We start from the raw sequence: 27,550 nt of genomic DNA, 5'->3' as shown, positions 1-27,550 counted from the left end.
TGAAGCAGTAGGATCAGCCCAGTGCTCTCTGTTCATTTACACCCTGTACTCCGGTTTTACATTATTAAGTAATCTGAGGATAAGGTATGAGATAGAAGTAACACACACAAATAAAATGTAGGATTCTTAATGTTCCGTTATAAACAAACCAAGTGTATGGCACGATGTTTGCTCTATAGATTATATAAAACGTTTATTAGGAAGTAAAGTGCTCAGTTTTACAGATCAATACATTCTTGATCATTGTAGAAGACTTGCATAATTAACAGCTTCCTAATACGACCAAACACTGTACATTACTATGCAAAAACCTTACCTTTGTAATAAGTGACAAATGATATTATAATCTAAAGTTGAAAAATGAAGTAATAAAATGTTTGTAACATTGGTCAAGTGGCTATGCACTTATTGCAAGGCCCATTGTCAACACACACGGGTACCCCATGAAAACTTACTGCACTTCAAGATGAAGTTTGTTATTAAGTAACGACACGTTACAGAAATATACCTCAACAAATATAGCTATGAATGCAAACATTTTCATAATAAACATATACTACAAATAAAAGATAAAATGTAAATTCAATCACACAGTTCGAAAGACACATTTTTACAGGAAACCTATTTAAAACCATACTGATAGGTTTAGTTTTGCTTTCTTTCCCCCCAGGAAGGCCCTGCCTTACCAACACATGACTGCTAGATCACTTCTGCACACACCCCAGTCCCTGCTGCCATAAACCTCAAGCATGCCACATGCTTTACAGGCCACAGGCACAAACCTTAAACACAAGGTATTCTTAGTAAAGTTCCAGCTGATTGCTGGACAACTCAAATTGGGTCATTTGACCAAAGTCATTGATTTTAAGTACATGATTATTTAAATACTATCTTAGAACCCTTGACCCTAGAAACCCAACATCAATTCCATGTTACACACATGTAATTAGTTAGCATACCTCAAAGTTTACGCTGTAAATCATGTCACACACCAACATACTACACATTTTGGATATGAATGTAAAGACAAGGCTATGTATATTTAAATGGCTTTGTATTGTATTTTCTATTTTCCTTGCGCACCAGCTGGCCATGTGTACAGCTAGTGTTTTTTTGGTTTGTTTGTTTGTTTAAAGTCAGAAGTGCCAGTTCAACACAGAAAAGCTTTCCTCAGGAAGGTTTCTAAGGTCCAAAAACGTTCAATCAAGGCAAGACAGAGCTTAGTCTGAGTGTCTCTCGTTTCACACAAATGCCCTAACCACTGTGCTGTGCGCTGTTTTGGGAAGTTGACGGCGTCTCTTGTGAAAGAGTATGAATTTCTTCCTAGTACAGGACAAAATAACCCACAGAAAGAAAAAATACTTCACAAGAATCACAACCTGTTTTCCCACGTCATTCTGTTCTCGAGCCAAAGCTACTAAGAAATTCCAATCTCCACATTGAACTTCCTCCTGCTCCACCTTACATTAAGTTTCTGTGCATATGGTTTCTCGTAAAATTAAAAATAGGGAAAGTCATGAAGTCTATTTAGTTTTAACAAGTTCTCTGGTTAGAGGGAAGGCATTCTGAGTCATTGTACATCCAGGCAATGCAGTTGTAAGAACATATGCAAGATGTAAGCTTTGCCTAAGCAGTACTACCACAAGAATGAGGTGCTAACCCCTGGCAATAACTGCTTTTTGAAATAAAAAGCACCAACCTAACATATACATGCTACTTACACTTTGTTAAGTAGGCATTGTTTCCTCTATATACCCTACTAATAGCTAAGATGTGTTTGATTATGTAGCTTTCCATTTTCCTTTACACCGACTCTAAGTCTTTAAATACAAGACAACTGCCATCTTCAGGAAAAAAGCACAACTGAAAACCTCCCTCCTAACCCGGCATTCCACATACGGAAACACGTTGCTAGGCAAAACTACAAACACTATGCCTCGATGCTTTCTATAGGAAGCCAACGTAATTTCAGTGTTGCATCTCCTTTCAAAAACAAAGCTTCTACGACATGGAAAGCAGAGGAAATTAAATACTAAAAATCAGTGATTATACTACAAACACCTTTCCACAGGAATCACGTGTTGCACCTCAGCAGAAAAGCATATGTAGAAATACACCTAATAATTTTACAAGCAGTTCTGTTAAATGTAAATACAAACTACATAGTCGAGACGCGATTAGAATGTGATAGAGCACAAGATCGGATTTTCCCAACTGTCAGCAACGTCTCTGCCCCTTCCCTGTCACACCCGAGGAAGAGTTAGTGTTTTTCAATTTTGTGTGCTTTTAAATAATATATTTTCTGCAAAGTAACCATATTTACCTAAGAACCTGTGGAATGTTTATCCCAGGAACACTTAGATCATGAAAACATAGCATTAAAAAATGGGTACTTTGCAACAAAGCTGAAAATGATTACGTTATTTGGGTGTGAAGAGGCCGTTCTCAAATATTACTTTTGAAATGCTAATGAAATGCAAAAACATGTAATGCATACAGTTTCTATTATGGAATAATGTGATTTACAGTTGTACAAACTAAATGCACTTTCTTCTGTTTAAAGAAACATAGTATTTCTCAAAAACAGTAAAAAATGAACAATTTAAGTTAATGAAAATGTTAGTACACCAAGAATAACTCAGAAAAATAGGTAGAAACTCAAAGTAAAAAAAAAGTGCTGTTTTATCTCTTTGAAAAGTGTCAGCCGTTATAATGAAGGAGACAATAAACTGATGCCATCTTCTTTTAAAAATTGCTTTTAAAAGCATTTAAAAATCGTATTTTCCAATAGAAAGCAGAAGACTCATAGCCTTTCATTTGAGTGTTTTAGCCACAGCACATTATTCTGTCTGAAGCTTTCTGCCCTCGTGAAAGTGTTCCCCAAAATACATGTATGGAACCAAAATTCTGTCCAGGTAGATTTTGTCACACCTGGTTTCCATTCTGTCTCCTGCATTTTCGTTTCCAAGGGTGACAGTCTCACTGTCGGTAACTTGAACGTGACACATGGCTTACATAGGTCTGAAAATGCCTTATGAAGAGAATATTTACTTTTGCCCACCAGTGAAAATTGTCCTTAGTGGTCTGATCAGGACGATCACCTCATACTGGGAAACAGTGGAGTAGTGTATTTGCTGGCTTAATACTGACCTGAAATGTTTAGAATCACCTACAAAGTCAATCCTACACATGGATGTTATTCCCCCCATTTCCTCCTCCCCCATCAATACCATCCGACTGGGAGGAAGATGGCCGAGAGTTCCTTGAACGAGGCTGGCCATTCAGTCCAAGTGGTGTTCCCAACCGATGGCTCATTTGGGATGCCGTATCATCTGATTCCCATCGCTCCAACTCCTCTCGCACAAGTCGCTCCATTTGTTCCCTGTGGATTTCATTGTCACGACCCAGTCTTTCATCCTGAACAGATTAAAAGACACAAGCTGAAAGCACAGCTTCCAAACTGCAGTCTAAGCAAAACCCTATACAAACATGGGAAATTCTTATACCACTCAAGTATTTCCATAGGCTAGTGGAGAAACACAGCTAGTGCAGTAAACTGTTTTCTTTCCAGTGACATAACGCCCAGGTTGTCACCTTCACTTATGAAAGCACAATTTGTATTAGTTTCTAATATTTAAATCCACCTCCAGAAATGTAAAATATACTGAGGACAGCAGACACATAAGGAAGCCCCGTCTCAAGAATAGCAGAATTATATTGGCTGGAACGGGGCTGAACCAAAATAACCAGCCAGGAACACCGTATCTGTGACAGGACAGCTAGAAGTCTTACCTACATAACCCACCAAGACAGTCCATCTCGCCCACCGCTTAACAGCCCTGTTCTGGCTGTTCTTGCCCCATCGGGAAGCTGACGGGTTTTAGCATCCACAGAAATAACACAGTTGTCCCACTGGCCACTTCCAAAGGGCCCTCAAGAAAGAGAAGGTGGGAGGGGAGGCAACAGAAGCTAGATAACCCTGGTGACAGAAGTGACCTGCTTCCACCTGCCACACACAATCCCAGAAGCAACATGGGAGAAGAAGAGCAGGCTGCATGGGCCTGCTGGGCTGGATCCCCCAGACTCTAACAGACTAGTCCATAAAAAGCTTTGTATTAATCCCAACAGACACCAAGGGATGAACGAGCTGCTTCAGCAACTACCGAACACCATTGCTGTCCAGTTCAGGGGTTTAAATGGTGCTGTGTTGCCTCAGTGTGACACAGGCCTGCTATTAGATGGGTTGTCATATCTGAAACTTGCATCATGTCCTTAACATTTCATGTTTTAAATTTCATGTTTTCCTAACACAAAACTGAAATAACTTGGCCACTGCCAAAGCACCCACCTCGTCTTTACCACCACTCCGCTCAACCCTCCCAAGCCAAGCAGTAGGAAGAAGTGCTAACAGTAAGCAAGCCGTGCAGGTTGTGACCAGACAGGAGAGAGTGGGTTTCTTACCTCTGTCACTCCATCTAACAGTCTTCCCAACACATCTCTCCTTTTTAGTTTGGCTCTCTCCATCGCTTCAAGCTTCACAATAACTGCATCGATCTTGGAGACAATACTGCCGATAGAATGCTCCATGCGATCTACCCGCCTCATGAGTCTGAGGGCAACAAGTGTGATCTTCAGTGACTCTGACATTTCCAAGTCAGTATCGTTCTAGCACGTCAACACACAGAGCAGATAAGGATGAGACAGCATTTTAATTCAAGCACGCATCTGACTTTCCACAAATGAGTCCTACTGTCCAGGAAGGGACAAGGTACACAAGAGCAAGAAGGTAACACAGGGGTAAAGCAAATGGGGAAAAAAGTACATATTCCACTCTGTTTTCCCTTCTTTTAAGGCATCCTCATCAAAATTTATTGTTTCTAGTTACTCAAATTCTTCATTCAGCTAGTGTTGCTATAATTAATTAATATGGAGATCTATCATTTTAGGCAAAATACACACTCAAAAGTAACTTTATCTTATTAAAAACAACAGCTGAAGTTCTCACTGAACCTAAAACAACCTCAAGGTTTTACTACTAAAAAACCCAGACAAGTCTTCTGGCGTTCTTGTAGCATGACCATTTCCTCTGTCTTTTCAATGACCACGTTTTAAGGACAGGGTTTTTTTTTGTTGGGTTTTTTTGTTTGTTTGTTTTGATTTGGTTTTGGTTTTCTAACCGATTCCCATGAGCCTCTCTAAAGTACTTCCTGTTCAGATATTACTTGAAAACTACTAAAAGGAGTGACTTAGGCACCTTAAAAACATAACATTTACTTTTATGAATAATTTGATTAATATTCAGAGTTATAGGAGACTACTATATAACTGAAAGAGGAAAACCCACAAGGAAAAAAACCCACAAACCAAAAAACCCACACACACCACGCAGATTTGTCCCTCTCAGAAGGATAAACTTACACTTGGAACTCTTCATAGGAAACCCCACTAGAGCTGCTGCCCCTCCTCCTGGAGCTGTGTCCGCTGTCTTCATCCTCATCCTCCTCGGAGTCGTCCAAGCTCCGGGGGAAGCTGCGGCTGCTCAGAGGACGTGGCAGAGAGCTCCTATCCAGGTCCAGATCCTCCTTTGTGAAAACAGAAGCCACAGACAGGAAAGATGTAAAGACTTCCACCTGTACATGGGGGATGGGGGTGTCAAGGTCAAAGACCTCCTGCCCTCCATCAGCTCCCCCTTGCCTTTTTACAGTTATGCTCAGACAGCCATGGATGAGAGCAAATGTGAAGGGAAATAAGAGGATTCTTCTGGGGCAGCAAGCTAGCATGGTGACTAGCACGACGAAGACTGGCAGATGGCGCTGGTGGCATACCACTCGTAACGCTGAGCTCACCCTCTCTTTTTCCAGGTCATCTCTCATCTGCTGATGTTCATGCTCTGTCAATTCCTGGTCCCCATCCTGGTCATATTTGGTAAATATTGCTTCAATCTCTGCATCTGTGTGCCCCTTCCTGAAAAGGCAGTAAAAACAGTTCCCTTACTTTCCATTTTTCAGATGCTGAACAAACTTCAAGTATCAGAAAAACACTTCACTCCAAACATACTTTCATCCCCAAGCCAAAGACACGACTGATCCCAGTGCTGCCTATAAATTCACAACACTGATAACAAAAAGCTCAGCCCTCACGTTTCATTAGTTAATAGCACAAATCTCCCCTAGACTGCACCCTGCTCCTTCACAACCATCCCTTTTATACCTCCTTGATTTGTTCCCCTTTCCTTGGACTCCTGCCTGTTCACAAACTCCTGCAGTGGCTCTGATAGAAACATTACCGTTTCCTCCTCCTAAGGCCTCAGATCTCTGCTTCCTCAGACCCTTTCTCTCCCATAACACAGCAACTCAAGGAGGTTGGGCCCCAGAGTGCCAAATCCTTCCTCCGGTGTGGGATGCCACCCCACTGCAGCAACACCAGCCATAGTGCAGACTCCAGGAACCAGAGCTCAGCAGACCTCCTTAGTTAAGATTTCTCTTCCACCTCAAACTGACCATTCTTTTCCCACTCCTCTTCTCTCTTCTTCCGCAGTTCCATGCCACAGTTTGAATTTTCCTTTGTGCAATGCCTGCAGACCCATATGCAAAGATTGTTTACCTGTACACATCTGATTGTTTACATAAACCTCCCACCAGATACAGGAAAAGCACCTGCTTTGTTATCCACTAACCAAAAGAAAAGTACTCTTAGCAAGAGCAATTCACATCAAACACTTAACATCACATGTCTCTGGGGATACTATTCAAGATAAGAAGTAACAGCTTCCTTACCCTTTTAGATCTTGCCGGAGTTCATCAAAATTTAGTTTTCCCCCACCTTGTCTCAGACTTTCTGAAATGTCATCAACAGTAGTTTTCTTCAATTTAAGTTTGATCATGGCTTTGTTGTAGCCCTAAAAGAAAAAGTGAAATTTCACGTTTTACTTGTCATGAAATGTTAACACTTGATTTCTTATAACTTTTTTGATTACAAAAATCAGCTAGTGTACACTATCATTCAGTCTGTTCCAAAAGCCCTGCAAAAATCTGTCTTTTCCTCCAGTTTATCCATCTTTTATTTCAGCGTTTAAATGGGCAACATACAAATACCTTCGCAGTTAGAGGTAAGGCTTCCATCATTCAATGTGCACTGCAGGTCAGTAGGAAAGGAGTATTTTGTCCCAGTAAGACACCTTTGACAGTTACCGACAGTTAAGTGACAGTTTCAAATAACGCTGACAAAACAGGTACAACTTTCTGCAGTCATTTTGCCTATCTCTCATTCTTCAGTCGTAGGAATGACTTTTAAAAAGTCCTTATCCCAACAAAGTAGCACTTTTCATTTTTCTCTGCTCTGTTTTAATAACCAGTTTCCAAGTTTCAAACTCTTGAGTTACTGGTCATGCTGAGTATGTGTTTAGACATTTCTGACCACGATACAGCACTGCATCCATGCCAGAGCACATGCACGTGCACGTGTTTTTCCTAAACTGGGATACAGGTCAAGCTCTTAACTTTGTATTCAACAACCTTACTGGCAGCTGCCCCTGGGAGCTCCCAACACATTATCCAAGACTTGCCTCATCTTATTGCCTGAAACAAGGTAATTCTGAATTCTGTGACCAAACCAAATAGCAGTTTAGCTTTATCAGTTCAATATTTCTCTATGTACCTAGACAGACAAATCCTGTGTCATATTCAGTAGGCTGATCATTCAATGCAAAGTCTCAGATGACTAAAATACGTTGTAATGGAAAGTTTTCATTCATTTAATTTACACTCAGCTCAGATTAATTTATTTTAACTAGAGATGTGTATTTTCATCAGCTGCTGCCAGCTTTACTTTGTACGGTTTAGCAGCATTTTATGAAGTAAATTCAGATGTGAGGAATGAGGAAATGTTACTTTTACCTTTCTGATAAGGTCAGACAGTTCCATTTCTGCCTTCTGTTGTGCCATATCTGATTTGACTTCGGAGTATGTATCATTGATAATGGCCAAAAACATGTTCTGTTCATGAGAAAAATAAAAAAGCCCATTTAAAAATTTCAGCAAGTCTAAGCCCTACTACTCCTACGACCTTCATGTGCAGACCTATACATGAATTTTTTAAAGAGGGCCAGGGGAAAATGGCGGGCTGCTTAAAAAGTACTAACATCAAGAGCTTGAGATATTGAAATATGACACACTGCAGTATAACAACTTTTAATCAAGACTACTGGTTGTTAACATAACTGGAGAATTACTTTCCAGAGAGGGCTCATGCCTACACACAGCAGCGGCAATAAACCATTCCTGTTTAACGTTATATGTGTAAGTTTGGCCTTCTACCTGCAAGGCCAAACTTACACAGGTAACAACTGTGAATTAATCTAGGCAACACAGCAGCAACAAAAATACCTAAGGAATCAAGTTCATCCCGTAATAACCAACACAAACATAAGGTTCTTATCTAGTTGCAGCTCTGCTTGCATTTCAGATTAAAGATAAAAACAAAAAAGCTTAAAATCAGACACTTGGCATGTATGCCGCCAACTCTGAAAAGAGTTTGGTTGCTTCTTCGGACAAAAGGAAAAAAAATTGGTCTCACTAACCCTGTACTTGAGTCATGCTGTCATTACTGAAAGGGTCCTGCTGAACATGGAGTAAACATGACTGAATTGAAAGCTGGACATTCAAGTCCAAAAAGAATTACTCCATTTACTGGCACGTTCAATGTGCCACTCATGCAGAAAGGTAGCGTTAACCTCTATTTCCTCATGGACTTAAAAAAATGCTTTAGGAGAACAATCTTCCAACGCTGTATCTTTATGCATTCTTGCCCAACACCAGAGAAGTAAGAGGTAACTTGACCACTGTCTATTTTGCTTTCAGCTGCCCAACATTAAGAGTTGGTGCTTTCTGCCCATCTTCCCTAACTTAGTTTCCAGGTCTCAGACTGGTCTCAAGGAGCTTACAGCAACATTTCACTCCAGCCAAAGGACAGGATGTGCAGATATTAATAAGCACACAAATTACAGCGAGTATTTTGGATAAGCTGCTGTACTTTCCCACTCCAGTGCTCTTCTGCTACCCCTTAGGAAAATATTTCTTTCCCTTGCTGGACACTAGCCTCTGCTCCTCTGCATTTTGTGAGGTGCTTCAAACCAAATATGAAACCCACTTCACGTGCTTCTTCGGCCAGAGTGACTCATATGTTATCTTCCAGTTGACTACTGGTCCATCTCACTGAACACTTCAGATTCTCCACTTCCTTACTAGTGAATAGCCAAGATGAAATCTTCTCCCACAAATAATATCTGAATGCCATTTCTCCTCATCTCAAAGAATAATAAAAAGCCTCATTAAGTACAAGGGTCATTAAATAACTCTAAAACTTATGATGATACAGGACTGCTGTAGCATTTTAAGGTCAGTAAAATGCAAGCTTTAATGCTTGCCACCTTATCAAATCACCAAAAGACACATAATTTGAGGAATAATCGGAGGATTTCTTGCTCACATAACAGCTTCCGTCTGGTGATATAATCAGAAACAAAATTACGACATATTAATGTTAGTACCAAACTAACTGAAAACCACATCCAGCTAGAAGATACTGGGGCTCTTCACTTATATCGACATAAAAAAAAGCATTTACTTGGTCTCCTAGGTTTAAGAGAGAGGTCTCCTTCCTCCACTTTTTGTTATACAAATTACTAGTAAGACTGTAATATGGATTCAATACTAGTATTAACAGAGAGTATACGAAAGATGAGTACTCGCTCACAATATACTCACTGTTTGAATTTATTTGTCAGACAATCGTGTCTACATACTGCCTCTCAGATAAGTTGAGCTTCTTATAATACTGTTTGTCAAAAAGTGTACAGGTAATCTGCACTGGGAAGGTGAGAAAGACAGGGCCCAACTCTGCCCTGGAGAAGGAAAAGAGGATAGAAAAGGGCCTTTGCAGGCAAACCTGCATATCTGAAAGCTGCTGCACTGCTGATGAATTAAGCTCTTCTAGCAGACAAGCTGTGTGTTGCATGCATGAGCTAGGCTGTTGTAAACATAGCCAGCCACGCATTAGAGTCTCTGCACTGGGAAGGTGAGAAAGACAGGGCCCAACTCTGCCCTGGAGAAGGAAAAGAGGATAGAAAAGGGCCTTTGCAGGCAAACCTGCATATCTGAAAGCTGCTGCACTGCTGATGAATTAAGCTCTTCTAGCAGACAAGCTGTGTGTTGCATGCATGAGCTAGGCTGTTGTAAACATAGCCAGCCACGCATTAGAGTGCTTTATAAATTAAGAGCCTGTATGGAACATTACAGCTACTTTTCACCAAAAGATATGGGCTTGCTGTGTATGCCAACCAGGCACTATTCAGGTTTTAGAAATAAAAATATATTTATAATAATAAAAAGATATAAATTAAAAAAAACCCACAGTGTGGAGCACTATATGGGAATGACAACAAACATACAATGCAAATCTATTTTAAATGAAGAAAAAAAATTGAAGAGTGTAGTCACCGGCCATGTAACAGTCAGGCCCCTACATGGACTGCACACTCACCATTATCAAAAAAATCCCTAAGTAGCAGTAAGACTCAAAGAACAAGAGATGCAAAAATGGCCACCTACCCATCCCGCATAAACGAAGGTGTACATACCAAAAGAATGAAGAACATAAAGAACACAAATGTAGTGAAATAAATTGGTCCCAAAATTCGATTAGCTTCTTCAACCTCTGTGAAGTTGAAGTCTCCCAAAATGATGCGGAACTGAGTAAATCTTAAAAAACAAAACATAGCCAGGAGTTGAAAAAAAACACTTTTGGAGCTGTGCAAGAATTCTCAATCTATTTTACCCTAACAGTCTGACTGATGGGCAGCAGAGAGGTCTGTGCTACTGTAATACTTTATCAGGCACTGCAATAGTCAATTCGTCAAGCCCATATCTAGGCAAAACCAAACTCGCAGTCAGATGCCACACACACAGAACAAAACTAGGATGGTTACTTCTGGCTTTCGGTCACAACTAATAACGGGGGCAACAGGAAGCAGAGCAAATCAATGATTACCATTGTGAAGCTTTAAGACCCGCTCCTGTCCCTCTCCTATCTCTTCTGCCTCTTGCATACATACAACCCCAACTCTCTCCCTCTAAAAAGCTGTCTCTACAGTGCCAAGGCTGGAAGAGGCTTGGCACTGCACAGCACCATCAGCATATTTCAAGTTCCTCTGCTTCTCTACAAGAAACTTTTTGCAACACTGCCCCAGTGTAAGGGGGCAGGGGGAAATTGATAACTGAACAACCTGGTAATTACCTCAGTTAGAATCAGGTTATGTTGTACCAAATCAATAAAGGAAAAACTGATTAACAACCCTATATCAAATCCTCTCTCTCTGTCCTGGATTCCAGCAGACACTTACAAATTTACTAGTTGGCTGTCTAAGATGGACTCCATTTGTGAGTCAACCAACTACACATACTATCAGGAAAACAGCGTTATTATGCATACAACATCTCGGTAAGCATTACAAACATACGTAAGCATATAATCATTCAACTGCTGAAGACAGACAGGAATGTCACCAACTGTTATAAAAACCATTTCACTTCCACCAAGGAAAACCTGCCATTTTTAGCTCAGTGATCTAACTACAGTATATTTTTAATCTCAGAGCAAAGACAGTTTTTGAACTAAAAATGTTATCAAAAAGTGCATTTGCTGCTGAGCTACGTCAACAGTGATATGTCTGCAGCTTATCTGTTTAGCTGGATGTCATAGGATTTGTTTGGTCTCTGATGAGGCAACCAAATCCATTTACCAATGTACTGAGAAATTCTTTGCATTTTTTATTCTTGTACTTACATGCAGTCCTGGAAAGTGCTGAAGTCATCGATTTGAGTGCCAAAGACAAGATAGGCCAACTGAGCATATGCTAAGAAAATAATAAAAAACATAATAGCAAAGCCAATGACATCTTTGACGCAGCGAGACATGGTAGTGGATAACTGACTCATTGTTCTGTTGAAGTTAACAAATTTGAAAAGCTGTTAAAAGAAAAAAAAAAAAAACACAACTGTAAAGACAAGGAAGACAATAATTTCTTAACACAATCGCTCTCCAGACTTTTACGCATGAGAGGTCTTACTGAATTTGATTGGAGACAAAGTCAGTTAATTTACATTTAGAAATACATGACTTCCTAAAAACACTGAGTTTTAAAAAAAAAAAAAAAAAAACACAACTGTAAAGACAAGGAAGACAATAATTTCTTAACACAATCGCTCTCCAGACTTTTACGCATGAGAGGTCTTACTGAATTTGATTGGAGACAAAGTCAGTTAATTTACATTTAGAAATACATGACTTCCTAAAAACACTGAGGCTTAAAATGTGAAGAAAATTCTGTGAGAATGCCAACTTCTTGTTTGGGTGTGGGATTTTGTTTGTTTGTTTTTTCACTCCTCTATTTGGCACCCTGGCTTCAGAGCAGTGTTGCCGAAATGCTTCCAAAAGCCTATTTATTTATCTTCAATGAAGATGTTAGCTATGAAGTAGTAAAATATGAGAAAAGAAGATCTCACAGCTGACTTTGCTCTGAGCAGGTGGTTGGACTAGAGATTTCCCAAGGTCCCCTCCAACCTGCATTATTCCGTTACTCTGCGGTTTACCATTATTTCTTATAACAAGCTACTTTATTTCTTAAACCATGATGCAAAAATTAGATGCAACTGTGCCTTATAAAACAGTAAGAGATTAGCTAACTTGCTTGATAAACCTAAGTATCAGTTTGGAGTATCAGAGTGGAAATTCTCTTATCATTGGTCTTACATTTTCCCCCATTAGACAGTTTATTAACTAAATGTTCCTGTGCAATTTTACTCATACAGAGGACAGGAAAACGAGTATGGACATGAAAAGAAGTATCACGAGAAAGGACACAGTAAAAGTGAGAAATTAAGTTTAACTAAAGTAATATATCTAGTTTTCAAATAAATTGGACTAGCTTTACCAACCCTTCTAAAGATTCAGAAGTTTTGAATAGATAAAATGGGCACGGTTAAACCAGGCTAGGAGAAAGCAATACCCAGTAAGAATTACTGACTTACCAATTCAGGAATAATAAAAACATTTCTTTACGTGTCTGCTGTGACAAAGCACTAGCACTGACTACATCTTCTAGACTTAAACAAGTGCTGACTAAACCTGTGGCAATTTACAACCTTGCTTTTAATCTGTAAGAAGTTACCCCTACCTGACATTCTCACATGACCAATTTTAGAAGAAACACGACTAAAACTCAAATAATATATCACGCGAAACTCAGAATACTGCTTACATTCTAATTTTAGAATAAGGATGTGTGTCTTGGAGTTACCTTAATCCACACAAAAAACACAGTGACTGCAGCAATGTTGTTGAATTGCATTTGCCAATATGCCAAAGGTTCAAAATTGGGGAACGAGTTCTGATCTTCCAGCAGCTTCTTCAGGAGCATATCAACAGTTGATGTCCTATAGATGCTAATTCCTATAGCTACCACAGAGAGCTGAGTACAAAAGAAACATACGAAAGGGTTTTAAACCAACTTGTTTTAGCCACATATGTCAGATAAAGTTAAGATATGAGGAACTTCATGTTATGTGTAGCGCTACCATAATGTGAGTTTTAAGTAAAAGCAAATACATTGTTTTCAAGGTGTCCTGACTACAGGACTACTAAAGCTAAAGTTCTAAACAGGAAAGTAACAGCGAGGAATTGCACAGAGCCTAGAAAAAAAATCACCGATCCAAGCTTCCTGCAGTCCTTCAGGGTCAACCCCGCTGGTCACTGATCACATCAGTGCTTAGGGCCAGGCAGTTGCAGGCGCTGGAGGAGGCTAGGTTTCACGACCTTTCACTCAGGAGTAATTTAACAGCCCAGTGGCTGCTGTTTGAGATATGTCCAGAAAGTCTAGTTTGGATCCTATCAGGAAATGCATTTCACAACAAAACCATTATAGTCTTAGACTACAAACAGCCTGGGAGTAAGAAGATTTAGAAATCTTTTCCTTGCCACAGCTGAAGAACAAGATGATGGCGAAGCCTAGCAGGCTCAGAAAAATGAAGCTGTCACAGAGAAGGAAATACAAGGAAAGAAAGATGACAACTCAAAAAGACAAAGGTGAAAAAGAGTAAAGAGCAGAGAGACAGCAGTAGCCAAAAAGGTACTACAGTTTCTCCGGAGTATAGACTGACCAGTACTGCCCAGAACAAGCAACAGCAGAGAAGCTGTAGTTTTACCATACAGGTAAGGTTCTTGCTTTGACCTCTGCAAATGTGCTTTTTATTAGTGTAAGTGAACACTTCACCATGTATACAGAGTCATAAAGTACATAATCCTAAATTTAAACAATGTCCCTCAGACAAGGTATAAACATAGAATTTGACCCTTTGTGTGAACTGAATTTTACACTCACACTGGAATACGCTTCACTGACTGTAACAGCAAAGCATCTTATCCCCCCCCACCCCCGCTGTTAAGTATAACAAACAGCGCACAGTTCATGTAAACATCCACCTAAATGGTCCCTCATTTACAAAGCACTGTGATGCAAGTATTGATTTCTCTAGATTACAGATACTAACTTCAAGACTTAAACATTTGACTCGTCCGAGCCTGAAGATACAAAACGGGCGTGGGACTGGAACTTTTTCATCACCACTGCCTTTGTATACTTTCGGTAAGCACAGCTTGATAGAAGTCCAGAGAGAATTATACTATGTAACTTTAAATTCAAAGCTCTGATTTTCTGCTACACCAAGATTACTGATGTGCAACACTGTCCACTTAACCAAGAAAGCAGCCCTGACAGCTGCTAGCACTCTACAATTTTGAGACACTTCTTCAAACTTGGTATTAGCTGGTGAGTATTTTAATACCACATTAAATCTCTTTGTGGTTCTTTGCAAACATATTCAAATCCCAGTCCCAATCCTCCAAATGCAAATCACTACTTTAAAGCAGATGATTTTCTTACTTGAAAGCCACTGCAATAGTCTGTATCAGATATGTAGAAGAGAAATGAGGGCGAGTTTGTTACCTCCCATAATGGCTGTGCCTTTATAGACAAAAACTGTGAAAAAGCATACTGGACAAATACTCTAAACTTTTCACCAGGACGCGAAGGTTGAAACCACCGAAGACAGAACAAGCAAGTTTGCAAAACACACCATTACAACACAGACGAAAATTGTCTTACTCAGACTGAATAGCCCAATAGTCTGTAAGTATCCTTCCTAATGATGGCCCTATCTCTTAAACCCACAATAGGACTACTGAGTCATTAACGTCTCACATAAAGTGTATTTCAGAAAGCAATTTTAGCCTTATTATAAAGATTACTTACCACAATGATAAGGATATCAAGGCAATTCCAGAGACTTCTGAAGTAGTGCAGTCTATGAATGTGAATTTCTAAGATCTCTTCCACCATATAATAAAAAACAAAAAGACAAAATGCCATTTCACAGGCTGCCAGGAAAAAATCAAAAGTGGAGATGTAGTGAATCAGCCTCACTGGCTGAAACTGCCAAGACGTAACAAGGCCTCCAGTCGCTGGAAACTCCACTAACAACCTGCATTTAAAAAAAGGCAAAGAAAAAAAAAATCCATTTACACAGCATTGATGAAAAGCACTACTAAAAGATACATGGTTTTATTTACATAATTATTTAAATAATGGGAAACAGGCAAAAGCCCACGTATGATTCAGAGAAGACACTACACAGAACAGAAGATGTAAACCTGACGGCACTCAATTTTGACTAAAACCCAAAGCGTAAGAAAACAGAGACAAAAAGACCTGTCTTCATCTGCATCTTTTTCATGCTGTCTAAACTAAAGACTGATGTTGTATATCCACTATTTACTTTAATAAGCCAACTCACTACAGAAGTCACCTGCAAACCACACCCAAGCTGTTGCGGCATCAGGAAAGTCAGAACTGCCTCCAGATGGTGAGTGCAGCCGCCGTGTGGAGTCCCACTTCTTTGACAGGGAGGCATGCCACTTCAGCTGTCTGTCTCCTTTATACACAACATACGCTTACCCATATCCTCAAAACAAAGCAATCACAAGAAAACCCCAAGTCTACAACCTACACTGTGCAGTTTGAACACTGTCATGGTTCTGTTCACACCTGACAACGCAGAATAGGTTGATGTTTGCATTGTATACGGAGAAATCAATGAAAGCTGCTCTGGTCCCTCTGTCCAGCCACAGGTTCTTCTTAAGGCTAGCAATCTGCACAGCTGTCACTTCTCTGGTCCTTGAGAGGTCTTGGTAATAACCAGCCCCACTGTATGTGGCAATCAAGCCCCAGTGGCTGCTCCCATTCAAATCCTTCTCATTGGTGTATGTCCAACTAGTTCAGAAGTAAGTGAAACAGAGCACGTTAGTCTTTCCACTTTCAACTTACAGTTAACAAAACAGATACCAACAAAACCTGACCAAAAAAAAGTATCAGTTACTTAAAGCTGCTTTCATTTAAGAGGTACTTGTAGAAAGTTTTGATGCTTGTACCCTGGAGAAAGAGCTTACAAAGTTCCTTTGACTAACACAACAAAATTAAGATAGAAAGATGGGTCACAAGTATATTAATTGTAAAAAAAGAACACGTCAATCCTCTCACACAGAAATTCTATCCTCAGGGAAAGAAAGAAAAATCGGCATTTACATAGTTATGTTCCCCCTCCAACACCTTTTACAGTTCAACTTGCACATCGTCTTCCAAGAGAGGCAGTGCTATTCCCATTTTTAGCTAGGGAAGACAATTCAGTGAAACCCACTGCGGTAATACAATCTGGAATTACGGAACAGGTGCTCATGAGTTGTAGTGCTGCACTCAGACCACAGCGTGTCTCCCATGCGTAACTGCTATCAATGGCACAATGACAGCACCTAAACTCAAGTGGATCAAGAGCACAGTCCTCTCAAGTTTGGTAAGGTTTCTCCACGAGCAGAACTGGCAGCTGCTCTGGATTTACCTGGCTTTACAGACAGAACATACAGCAAATGCAGAGTTGCCTCTGCCGAGAGACTTATTGTGTAATTCAGCATAACCCAGGTCAGAAAAAAGAAAAAAAAAAGTGTCTACAGGAATACTACATACGCTGTTCCATTTCGAAGTCCAAAAGGAGCAGTATCTTCATTAGCTACAGAATAGACATCATAACAGTCTTTGATTTCATCCTTTAAATCTTCAGGTATTGAGCACGAACCATTTCTCACTTTCAGCTGCCGAATGCGAGGCACCCCTAGGAGCAGGTTCTCATAATAAATGAAGCTTTTGTTTTCTGCCATGGTTTTGTTGTTGTACCACATCTCCCAGTAAAGACCATCCAGCAAAGGGCCTTCTGTGAACTGGGGAGGAAGACAATTTTAGTTTGCATGTTGCCAGCACCGTTTTTATAGATCTTCATTCCGTGGACGTGTTAGAATTGCAGTTGATGATTTTTCTGACATAAGGCCTTACTGTTACCTGTCCTCCAAAGACATTCCACAACCTTGCCCCACCCTGCCCCACTAGCATTACCTAGGTTCTAAACTTTTACATATTAAAGGCCTACTTTGTTCCATAGCTTTGACATTGTGCACACCCTTCATGCACACCCCCCACTGCATTAGAAAAAAGATCCTGCAGGTTAAATTTACAGGCCATTACAGAACAAGCAAATCACAGCAACGGAGAGAGAAAAAATTGTTTTTAGATTACCTTCCAGAAGTCATCCATTGTGGACAAAGTTTTGAAATCAGTTTTCTCCATTTTTGATACAGGTGTTTCCAGGAAGAGATGCGACATAACCCTTGTGTAATAGTACATACTGGAACTCACTGTCCCATAAGTCACTGCAAAAGATTTGGTAAGGAGTGAGAGGTAAAGTGGTGGGGGAAAGAGAAGAGAAAAAAAGAAGAAGAAAAAAAAAGAATGAAAAAAAAAAGAAAAAAAAAGAATACTTTGCTTGTTTTGTTTTGAATACATCAGGTTGTATTGTATAGATTTTGCACTGCAAGGTTTAAGCTTCAGAACAAACCAAAATCCACACCAAGAAGCATTTGTCTGTCAATGGTGATTAAAATACAAAAAGCAATGAAGAACAGACTGATCAATCAGTTTAAAATACTCAGTTCTCCTTCCCACACCTCATTCTATTATTAATGCTTCTACAAAAGCTAACTTCAAGAAAAACAAAGGCACGATTCAGCAGCCTCAAGAGAGACAGCTAGTGCCTTTTTAGGTGACTTGTGCTATCCACGGCATCCATAGAGAGCTGGCACGGATGGCACAAGACCTCAGGAGAACTATGCCCTGCTTGAGCAGATAATGACAGTCAACCAGGATATCGCTCGGCACTGCGAATGACATTAGCCACCTATGGTTAGACAATGAAACTCCACCCAAGACGTGCAGTGCTTTTGAGAGAATCTCCCCACAGAAAATAAATGACTGTGTGTTACTTCTTTTCCTCACACTGGGCCAAGCATTTGGCTGAGGAACACAGACCATAAATTATAAAATGACGTACAAAGCCAAGATGGCTTGAGAGAACAGTCTCTGGCACTGATACTGTTACTGCCTGTAAATACTTAAAACCATTTTATGGCTAAAACTCAGAGAAGCCTGAAAGATTAAGTCTACACTGAACCGCCTCCATCAGTTTTGACAATTTTATAAAGTATTTTATCACAGGGAAGAAAATGTGTTTTCTTTAGCAACCAGAGAACAAGAACTATTTTTAATAGACTTCTGCGGTGGCACATGGAATGTATCACATGACTGTGCAATACCTGGATTCTCACTAAATACGTACTCTCAAAAATACAAGAGTACAAGAAACGCCCATAGCATTTAGCCTGCACTGGAAAGCGCTCTCCTAGGGCATGCCAAGCCACAGACCAGTCTGTCCCATAGGTATTGCTTACGTGTAAAATTAAAAAGGATAGTACTTAAAAAAATACTAATGAGTTAGCAATATCTGTAGATATTTAACACACTATACTTTTCCTTTATTCTATTACCAAAAATCTTTTTCTATAGCAAAACAAATTGTGAACAGCCTGCAGTCAAACTTTTCCTGCTGAAACCAATTTCACTTTATTTTAATTCAGGTCCCTCACGGCTACACCTCTCCTGGTGGTACAGCATACCAGCCACAAGCAGTCTTACACTACTTTATCCATAAATCTGCACTAAGCATTCTTAAAGGACTCAGGAAGGAAGAAAACATGGTATTTAGTATATAACCATGCTTGCAGTACACCACCAAAACAGTTGTGTCAACAGTATAAAGTTTGGGGTTTGGGGATTTTTTTAGTAATTCTACTCCAGACAAGCAAGGCAGACTTGCTCTCAGAGCCAGTCTACCAATGTAGTTTTGCATTTTCTTTTCCACTCCAAGATTCTCTCTCACAAAAAATAAAAACATCACCTTGTCCTATTACAACTGATCATAAATGACAACTTAAGTGTCACTGACATTTCAGGCATTTAGAACAGAACTGCCACACTAAAAATTGGAGGCTTGAAACGTATCGGCTTTCCAAAGATATACTAACTTAACGCATACAGATTTTGTTGTTATTCTCCCTAGTAACGAAATAAAACATCTATTTCACAACTCCATAGTAAGTTCTATTTTGCATTGTCTTGCTAATTTTTATGCCAATATATAGTCTTTATGCCAATATATAGTCTTGTTTTGACTATTAACTTAAAAAAACCCTAGAAATCTTGAAATAGAATTATATAAGGGCTTCAAGTTCCCAAGGCCAGAAAAGAAGACCGCTCTCAGAATCGTTACATTATACTGGCCACAACTGTTCATGGTGCTGTGTGAGGCCTGTGATAAACATCCTGTACTATCTGTGCTCCAGCACCACTAAGGTTCTTCACCCTGAGAAAAGAACAGCAAACTCAGTTCAGGCTGCTTTCTTGAAGTCTGTTTGGGTCCAGCAATATTGTTGTGTATGAGGTTAGAGATTCATCAAGCTCCTCACTTCAGTACTAAGTCTGTATTTAGTAGAATCTGCTAATACTGTCTTCAGCGTTGATTCTAGAGCACCTACCTCAAAGCAGTTACCTACTTAAAAGCCAAGTTAAAAAAAAAAAAAAGAGTAGGTTGAATGTTACTCTGTTCTGTGTTTTGTAGTGTTACGATACTTCATATGATATCATAGACAACAAAAAAAATGACACACTTAAATCATGGAAGTCTCCAGCTGTGATCCATATACACTTGAGTATATATAAGGCTGCAGATGCGTTTAAAACGTCCAGCATCATGCAAAGACAGATTATCAGATATTTCTAAGTAGCTAGCATTATCTCTGCCTTTCCAGCTACTATCAAGAACTTTCAATCTTAGAATGATCTGTACATAAGCTTGGTGATAAATTTGAAACTCGGTGATTTAATTTAATATTTTGTCCTAGATGACCAACTCCTACTCTTCACGTTCAACAGTTCTGTTCAGTGATTTCAAAATGCGTAGCAGAAGCATTACACTGCAATGTGGTACCACATTAAAAAAATGCTCCCTAAAAACAAAGAATAAGTATATTATCATGCTGCTTAAAGGTTCAAAACTTGTCAAGGCCCAGAAAGTTGCAGTATTTTCAATCTCAAGAAACAATCCAAGCGCAGAAACAAGAGAAAGATTTAATTCCAAATATCTGCTAACGCACCTGCCCGTTAATTCTTCTCCCACATCACTGAAACAACCTTCATTCTGGAATCACAGATAGCAAGCAGATAGTACAGAACTGGACGCATTAATGCTGAACAGTACTTACGGACACATAAGACCACAAGGAAAACCATGTACGTAACCAACTCCCGTAAAACACTTTTCAGATATCGTTCTCTGCTGGTGTTGCTTTCTTCCATGAGTCTGGTCCCCCATAGACCTTGAAAGGAAAACATATATAATGATATAGACAGATATCTGATACTAGATACGCAAGTGACATAATAAGTTAAGTGGTTTTGAAAGATTAACCTATGTCATGCCTGCTGCAGGTTCTTCTATGGATTTTAAATTGATCTAAGTTCAAGCAAGAACAACGTCTTTGGGTTGCCCTTCCATTGGCTGAACGGGGCCCAAGGCAGTATTAGCTATTCATGAGATACCATAATAATAGAGTTCTGCTGAGCTGTTACTAAAACAGAATCTGCTGAAGACTTGCCAGAAGTGCTGTCACTTAAAACCACATGGTATGAAAACAGATACAAGTATACAAAGACACAAACAGATAGCCATCCTTCAAGAAATGCAGTGCAGTGTTGTTGTTTTTTTTAAATACGAAAAGCATTGTTAGATGAATGAAAACGCATGTTCAGTATCAAATCTTTATTAGTACTCTTAATAAACTTTCTACCTGAAAGGAGGATATGTCAGTCAAACATATTTTTAAAGAAAACAAATCGTAACCTTCCTCTCCCATATAGGCGAGGCATGTCCAACAGAGACACGGCAGGGATCTTGGTGAGTATTTCTACATGATTTCTTTCCCTGCACAACAAACAGTTATCATTGAAACATTAGTAGCAGCCTAAATGAGCAACTGCCGTCTAGCCGTCAAACTGGGTAACTGCATTAGCTGAACTATTTCCGCCTGTTACTAGCTTCATATTTTACTTGACATACTCAAGAAGACAGTGTAAGAGAAGTTATTGAACTTCGGTGATCCCTTCCAAAAGGGTAACAGAAAAGCAAAAGGATCTTTCAAACGGAGTCACTAAAACAACCAACCATCTGAGAACAGAAATCTGTTAGTAACCACCATATCGATCTCCTGTGCCTAATACAGAACAGAAAAAAAGCTGGGAACAGCTGCTGATGCTCAGATGAGAACTGCTACCTTCAAGGAACTTCTCTTCATTTAAGCCTAAATAAAGCAAGATGATTTGACCTTAGTTTATGATGGGAGAGAAAGCATATAAAAGTAAAAATTCATTCTTACAGAAGCGCACCAAACTTCCAGCCTTTTCCTTTTCAGGTATTTTAAACAGCCAACCTTTTAAAACATCCTTTATGTTCCCAGTAGATGGAAATGAAGTAATCTCAAACTCCCCAGGAAAAAATCTTGGATCCATCAAACATACCACAGTAATTTGAAGTCAAATGGAACAGCAACAACGGATAGCCAAAACACTAAAGCTGACAATGAAGCAAGAGTTCAGTTGCTTTGCAACCACTGCTGTAAGACTAAGACAGACAAAGGCCTAATCTGCCTGCTGCAGAACTTCATTTGCTAACAAAGAGATGGGAATAAGGAAGCTCTTGCCTCTACCTGCAAATACAAGGTTTATTCAGAAAAAAAAATGTGTTAAGATGTTTTTAGAAGCCTTTCAGCTATCACATTTTTAAGTTGTGACCTAACCACAAAGTCAACCAGGAAACTTCTCTTGCATAGGCACAGCAAGCACTAATAGTCTTAGCATTAACCTCTGTTCACACTCCTTAATTAGTTACTTATAACCTTCACTAGTGTCAGCCCCCAAAACAATAGCTTTTTCAAAGCTGTTCTTTAAGGCTAAGTCTGAAAAGTTACAGATAAAGACTGCAGCTTTACTACCCAGAATGCCAAATCCTCACCATTAGGTCATTCTTGAAGACAGAAACACAAAACCAAGAACATTTACAGAGTCCCTAATAATAAAGAACTCAACAAATTCAGCCTCTAACACAGCACTACGTTGCACTAGCAACCCTCATAATAAAGGCAGGAAAACATTACGGAAGAGAGGAAGAAAAGGCTGGAACAGCCAGTGAGCTAAGCTGGCAAGAGCACCGAGTCCTGGCTGTCAGCACATTACTCACCAATAAGAAATGTGGTGAGCAGAAAGCTTGCAAGCTCAAATTCTGTCATATTAGAATGTTGTTAGGAGTCAGCAAGGAACAGAAAGTTACATGTGAAGAAAAAAAAAACAAAGCAGTACCAGAGATCATACAATGATCTTCGTGTTAAATGAACTCTGGATTTGCCCATCAGCTAGCTTGAAGCTTTCATTAGTTGCCACATTTTTGGAAGATACGTATATTATTCCCCTTTTTGCCTTATTAGAATATTGGTTTAGATACATCAAGAATAGTGGCGGTAAGCAGTGCTGGATTTAAGTTGACATCTACTGCAAGCACCAAAAACGTTTTGTTTCTAGCCTCGATTAATCATTTCCAGTTCATTCCTTATACAAATTTGCTATTCATCAACTTTTTGACAGAATCTATGTACTCTTTCATTTATCAAACAAATCTGTAACTAACAATTCTCTCATACTCATTCTATAGCCCAAACGGCTTACCCAAAGAGCATACAAACTCAGAAGAGCTGTCAAAAAATAATGATCATTTGCAAATAAAAAAATAGATGAAATTTCATCTTACAATAAAAAGTCTAGCTTGTTAGGTAACACAGGAAATTAAAATCTTTCTGTTTACACATATATAAAATGTTATAAACATGTATACATGTAATATATATAATACGTATGTACTTACATATACACATATACCTACATAATTATAAAGCCAAGTTTATAAGGTACAGAATGCATGTAAAGTAATTTAGATTTATGTGAAAGTCTTAAGTTCTGAATGCCCTCAAGCCAAGATACATATCACTAACTAACCTGCCCATACAGAAATTCAGATGCTGGGGAAAGAATGGGGCTGGGGGAAGGAGAGGAAAGTGACCCTCAGGGAAAGATGCTTTGTCCCAAAACAACAAAACACAGTCTCACAATCCTTAGTTCACATTCTTTAGTAAGGTACAATCGGAGCCTGCACTAGTTCAACCGAGTAAAAATGTCATGATGCATTCTTCATGAACGTAACAATTAATGAGTGACTGGAAATGATATCTGATACTTCCATTTAACAACAACTAAGAGAATCTTTCAAGAAATACCCCACATACACTCCTTAATATTGATGCACATGAGGACACAGTAGCACTGGGTGACCAAGTATAGCTCTGAGAGGCAGATTACCTTTCCAGCCTGGCTCTGGAAATGGACTTTGCTCTTACCCATCAAGGAGAAAGTCATCAAAAGTTTTAAGAGAGTTGAATAGTCATCCCCTCCTCTCCCCTCAGCATCTGGGATGTTTGCTGAAGAGATCTGCAAAACTAGAGGGACTAAAGCTACTTCACAGAGACTCATGGTAGAATCTGAAAAGAATCCACAAAGAGAAGAACCTAAAATACAGATAGTCTGAAGTAGTTGACTTTCTATTCACGTAGTAACTCCTGTTACAGTCTCCCCAATAGTTGCAATTACCAAAATCCCATTACCTTAAATCCTCTCTGTATTTTTATTTCACAACTGACAGTAAGAAAAGTGTAAGCTGTCATTCAATATCCCTCAGTTGATGAGTGGCAACTTTTGATATCCAAAGGATTAATCCCTCTTGTTGAATTCTGTCTAGTGAAGTGGAATTTCATTAAATAAATCTATGCTAAATTTCCTCTAGTTGTCTTGATATAAAACTGAGTACTGAGTATGCCATTTTCCAGTCTTCAAAGATCCTCATGGTTATCCATGAAATGTCAAAAGAACTACTGAGTGCTCTTTCCAGTATTAAAACCTCAGTTATCCTTCAAGTGCCCTATATTAATTTCAGGCTTGAAATCAGCCCTTTCGCTGTGTAGCCTGCAGCGATTACATTCTTCAGAGAAGGTTACTTACCTATGCGGCAGGCAAGTACAGCACCCTGCAGTACCTACCTCCACAGTACAAAAGTCACACCTAGCCATTTACTGTGCCTATAAATTAATGGCAACATTCTCATGAAAGAGCCAGAAAAGGATCTGTCTACTACAGTAACTTTAGCTGCACTTGCCTATAAACACAAAATGAACGCAGGTCAGAAATCAACAGAAACTGTGGATAGTAACCACAGGGATAAATCCACTCTGAACATTCCTAGAACATGAAACCAAGCCTTTTCATTTTACAGCTAAAAATAGAATACTACCAGTGTACACTGTCTCGAACAGCAAGAGGCAACTTGGTCCACGGCCATTATTGAAAATATTTCTTTTTGTTTTCTTGCATTGCAAGAACGTGTAACTTTGCACCATTCTCCACACAGCACATACTTGATTAATAGGCTCACACCCAGTAATGTAAAGAGAACCACACCAGTCGAAAGGATGCATAATGTTACCGCATCAAAGGTGGTCCTCATCTTTCAGCTTGAAAGCAGAAATTAAAAAGTTCAAGCTACGGACGCGCATCAGCTCCCAAACTGGTTATTCTAGACCAACATACATTGCTTTTAGGCAGCAGGACAGGCAAGCGATACATCTATCGGAGCAGGGCCAGAACATCTTCCCTGGCAACATCTGCCTGATGCTGATGCTGCTGAAGGCTCAGCTGCACTCATTCTGCCCAGCACAGCATGCAGCTTCACCAAAAGCCAATTCCTCTTGGTTCTGCTGCTTGCTCAGCTGAACAAGGTGAAAATACATATATGGGCTTAAAAACAAAAAACCTGCGAGGAAAAAAGCATACTAAAAATAAGCAACCTTCCTCCCCCCAAAACCAATCCTAAGCTGTAGATACAGGTGAACTACATATGATTCAACAAAGCATTTTACTAAGCCTTCATTAGAATGGTATCTCATGGCAAGGGGGGTGGGGGGCAGAGGAAAAAAAAAAAAGTCTGTCTGATGGACTTTATTTCCATCTGCGAATACTCCGACCTTACACAAATCACATGTTATTAAGCTCTGCCTTCAGGTTCAAAATGGCTCAGAAACCAGCACCAAAATCAGTCCTAGTGTGGATAATCTGTTTTGAGTATTACTGCAGAAACCATGACGGAGACGAAATAGTACCAACTTATGCCAGGTCATCACGAAGTCACTCTCACACTCACCTCATGTTCAAACACCACTATCTTTCACCACAGTTAAAAGCATATATAAGAAGTTCCTTCTCAGCAACAGCTAGTACTAAGGGAGCATCTGAACAGTCTACTTAGATAAGAATTTTTATAAAAGGACTTCACTTTCTCCACGTGAAGCAGCTCCTTTCCTAGGCATTTACGTATCTCAGTGACAGACTAAACTAAACACACCATTGAAGACTCCAAACAGAGTAGTGCCAGTTCATGCATAACACATAATTATCATTAATATTTTTTCCTGGCCGTTCTGGTCTCTTGTTATGAAGTGACTTAGCTCATTGAACACTCCCCCAATAAAATCTGCTGAAAAGAAAACAGGCTCTATTCCATGATCTCTGCAAGTCTGACTTGCATCCAAGTAAAACACTGCAATGATCAAGAGGGATTTATTTTGGTGCAAGACAGCTGAAGTCAGGGAAATCATTATAGCAAATGATTTCTGAATGCACATGAAAATCAAAGTGAAGACATACAGGACATACAATAGCCTAATTTACAAGTTCCTGCTTAAAATCAAGTTCGTTTCGACACCTCTGCTGACGCTGTGCCAGCCAGTAACAGTGCTATCTATCACTTCAGCAAATTCACATTTTAGAATCATAGAATCATTTAGGTTGGAAAAGACCCTTAAGATCATTGAGTCCAACCGTTAACCTAGCACTGCCAAGTCCACCGCTAGATTTCTTCTAAAAGAAGAATATTTTCTAATATTATCTAAATATTAGAAATATTTCTAATATTTTCTAAATATTTATAACTATATAGCTTTATAACTATATTTTGTCTGACACTTAAACAAATCCTATGTTTAGAATCCTCACAATTTGATGCTGGCATTTTAAGCTTCTCTGAAAAGGAAGGCGGGTTTCTCACATGTGCACCCACAACCTTGAATCCAAAGAACTCCCCATCCACCATTTTCTCTGCTGTGTCAAATCAACCCTGTACAGGGCCAGCTCAGCACAGAGTCAATGCAGTAAGCTTAGAACGACACTCCAAATGCTCATTTAATGTACTCCTGTTTATGCTTCAGACTATGTCCCCGGTCACCAGCTGTGCATCAACAGGCAGCTCTGAACAATCAAGGGCAGCTCCAAGGCACTGCACAATATTGCAGAAGAGCAAAAATGAATAAGACACCCTCTTAACAACCCCACTCTGAGCACAAATGCCATCCTAACCACCTCTTTTATAGGACAGAGGATGCTGAAAGACAAGTATTCTGCTCCAACTCTCCGAAGACCTGCTGTTGGGTCAGAAAAGCCTCATGTATCCAAAAACTACTCAGGAGAGTCTCTTACACTGAAAGCAGCCAGGACTAAGACCTGGGGGGCAGAGAGCTCTATGCTCCAGAGGAAAGGAAGGAGAGAGGTGTGCGTGCGTTTGTGTGTGCTGGGGGGCATAACCAGGACAGAGATCGGAATATGGACGTGCACTAAGAGGTGGGGACAGACGGGGCAAGCACAGATGGACAGACGGGAGATGGGAAAAGAACACGGGTAGAGGAAAAAGAGGACAGGTAGCAAAGGGGCGGGTGGAAGAAGAGGCAAAAGGGACTGCAAACAACTCATAAACGTTCTTCTCGGCGACAGTCTGCAGGAAAAGGCAGCCAAGCTATACGC

The 27,550-nt window shown here is 39.7% G+C and overlaps 1 protein-coding gene across 1 annotated transcript; it reads right to left on the bottom strand.

Annotated features, from left to right (window-relative positions):
• Positions 1 to 200: 200 nt before the first annotated feature.
• PKD2 (polycystin 2, transient receptor potential cation channel) lies at positions 201 to 20,920 on the bottom strand. Its single transcript, XM_019472349.1, has 14 exons — positions 20,809 to 20,920; positions 17,732 to 17,865; positions 17,129 to 17,379; positions 16,157 to 16,381; positions 15,365 to 15,593; positions 13,355 to 13,525; positions 11,842 to 12,023; positions 10,637 to 10,757; positions 7,896 to 7,994; positions 6,777 to 6,898; positions 5,847 to 5,964; positions 5,419 to 5,582; positions 4,462 to 4,609; positions 201 to 3,417 (listed from the first exon to the last, which is right to left on the bottom strand). The coding sequence occupies exons 1-14, from the start codon at positions 20,900 to 20,902 to the stop codon at positions 3,184 to 3,186; spliced, it is 2,292 nt and encodes a 763-aa protein (XP_019327894.1). The 5' UTR covers positions 20,903 to 20,920; the 3' UTR covers positions 201 to 3,183.
• Between the last annotated feature and the right edge of the window lie 6,630 nt (positions 20,921 to 27,550).

This window comes from Aptenodytes forsteri, unplaced genomic scaffold (genome assembly GCF_000699145.1).
Source record: "Aptenodytes forsteri isolate BGI_AS27 unplaced genomic scaffold, ASM69914v1 Scaffold227, whole genome shotgun sequence".
Classification (NCBI taxonomy): Eukaryota; Metazoa; Chordata; class Aves; order Sphenisciformes; family Spheniscidae; genus Aptenodytes; species Aptenodytes forsteri.
Note: the sequence above shows the minus strand (reverse complement) of the source record. Positions and strands in the feature narration are given on the sequence as shown.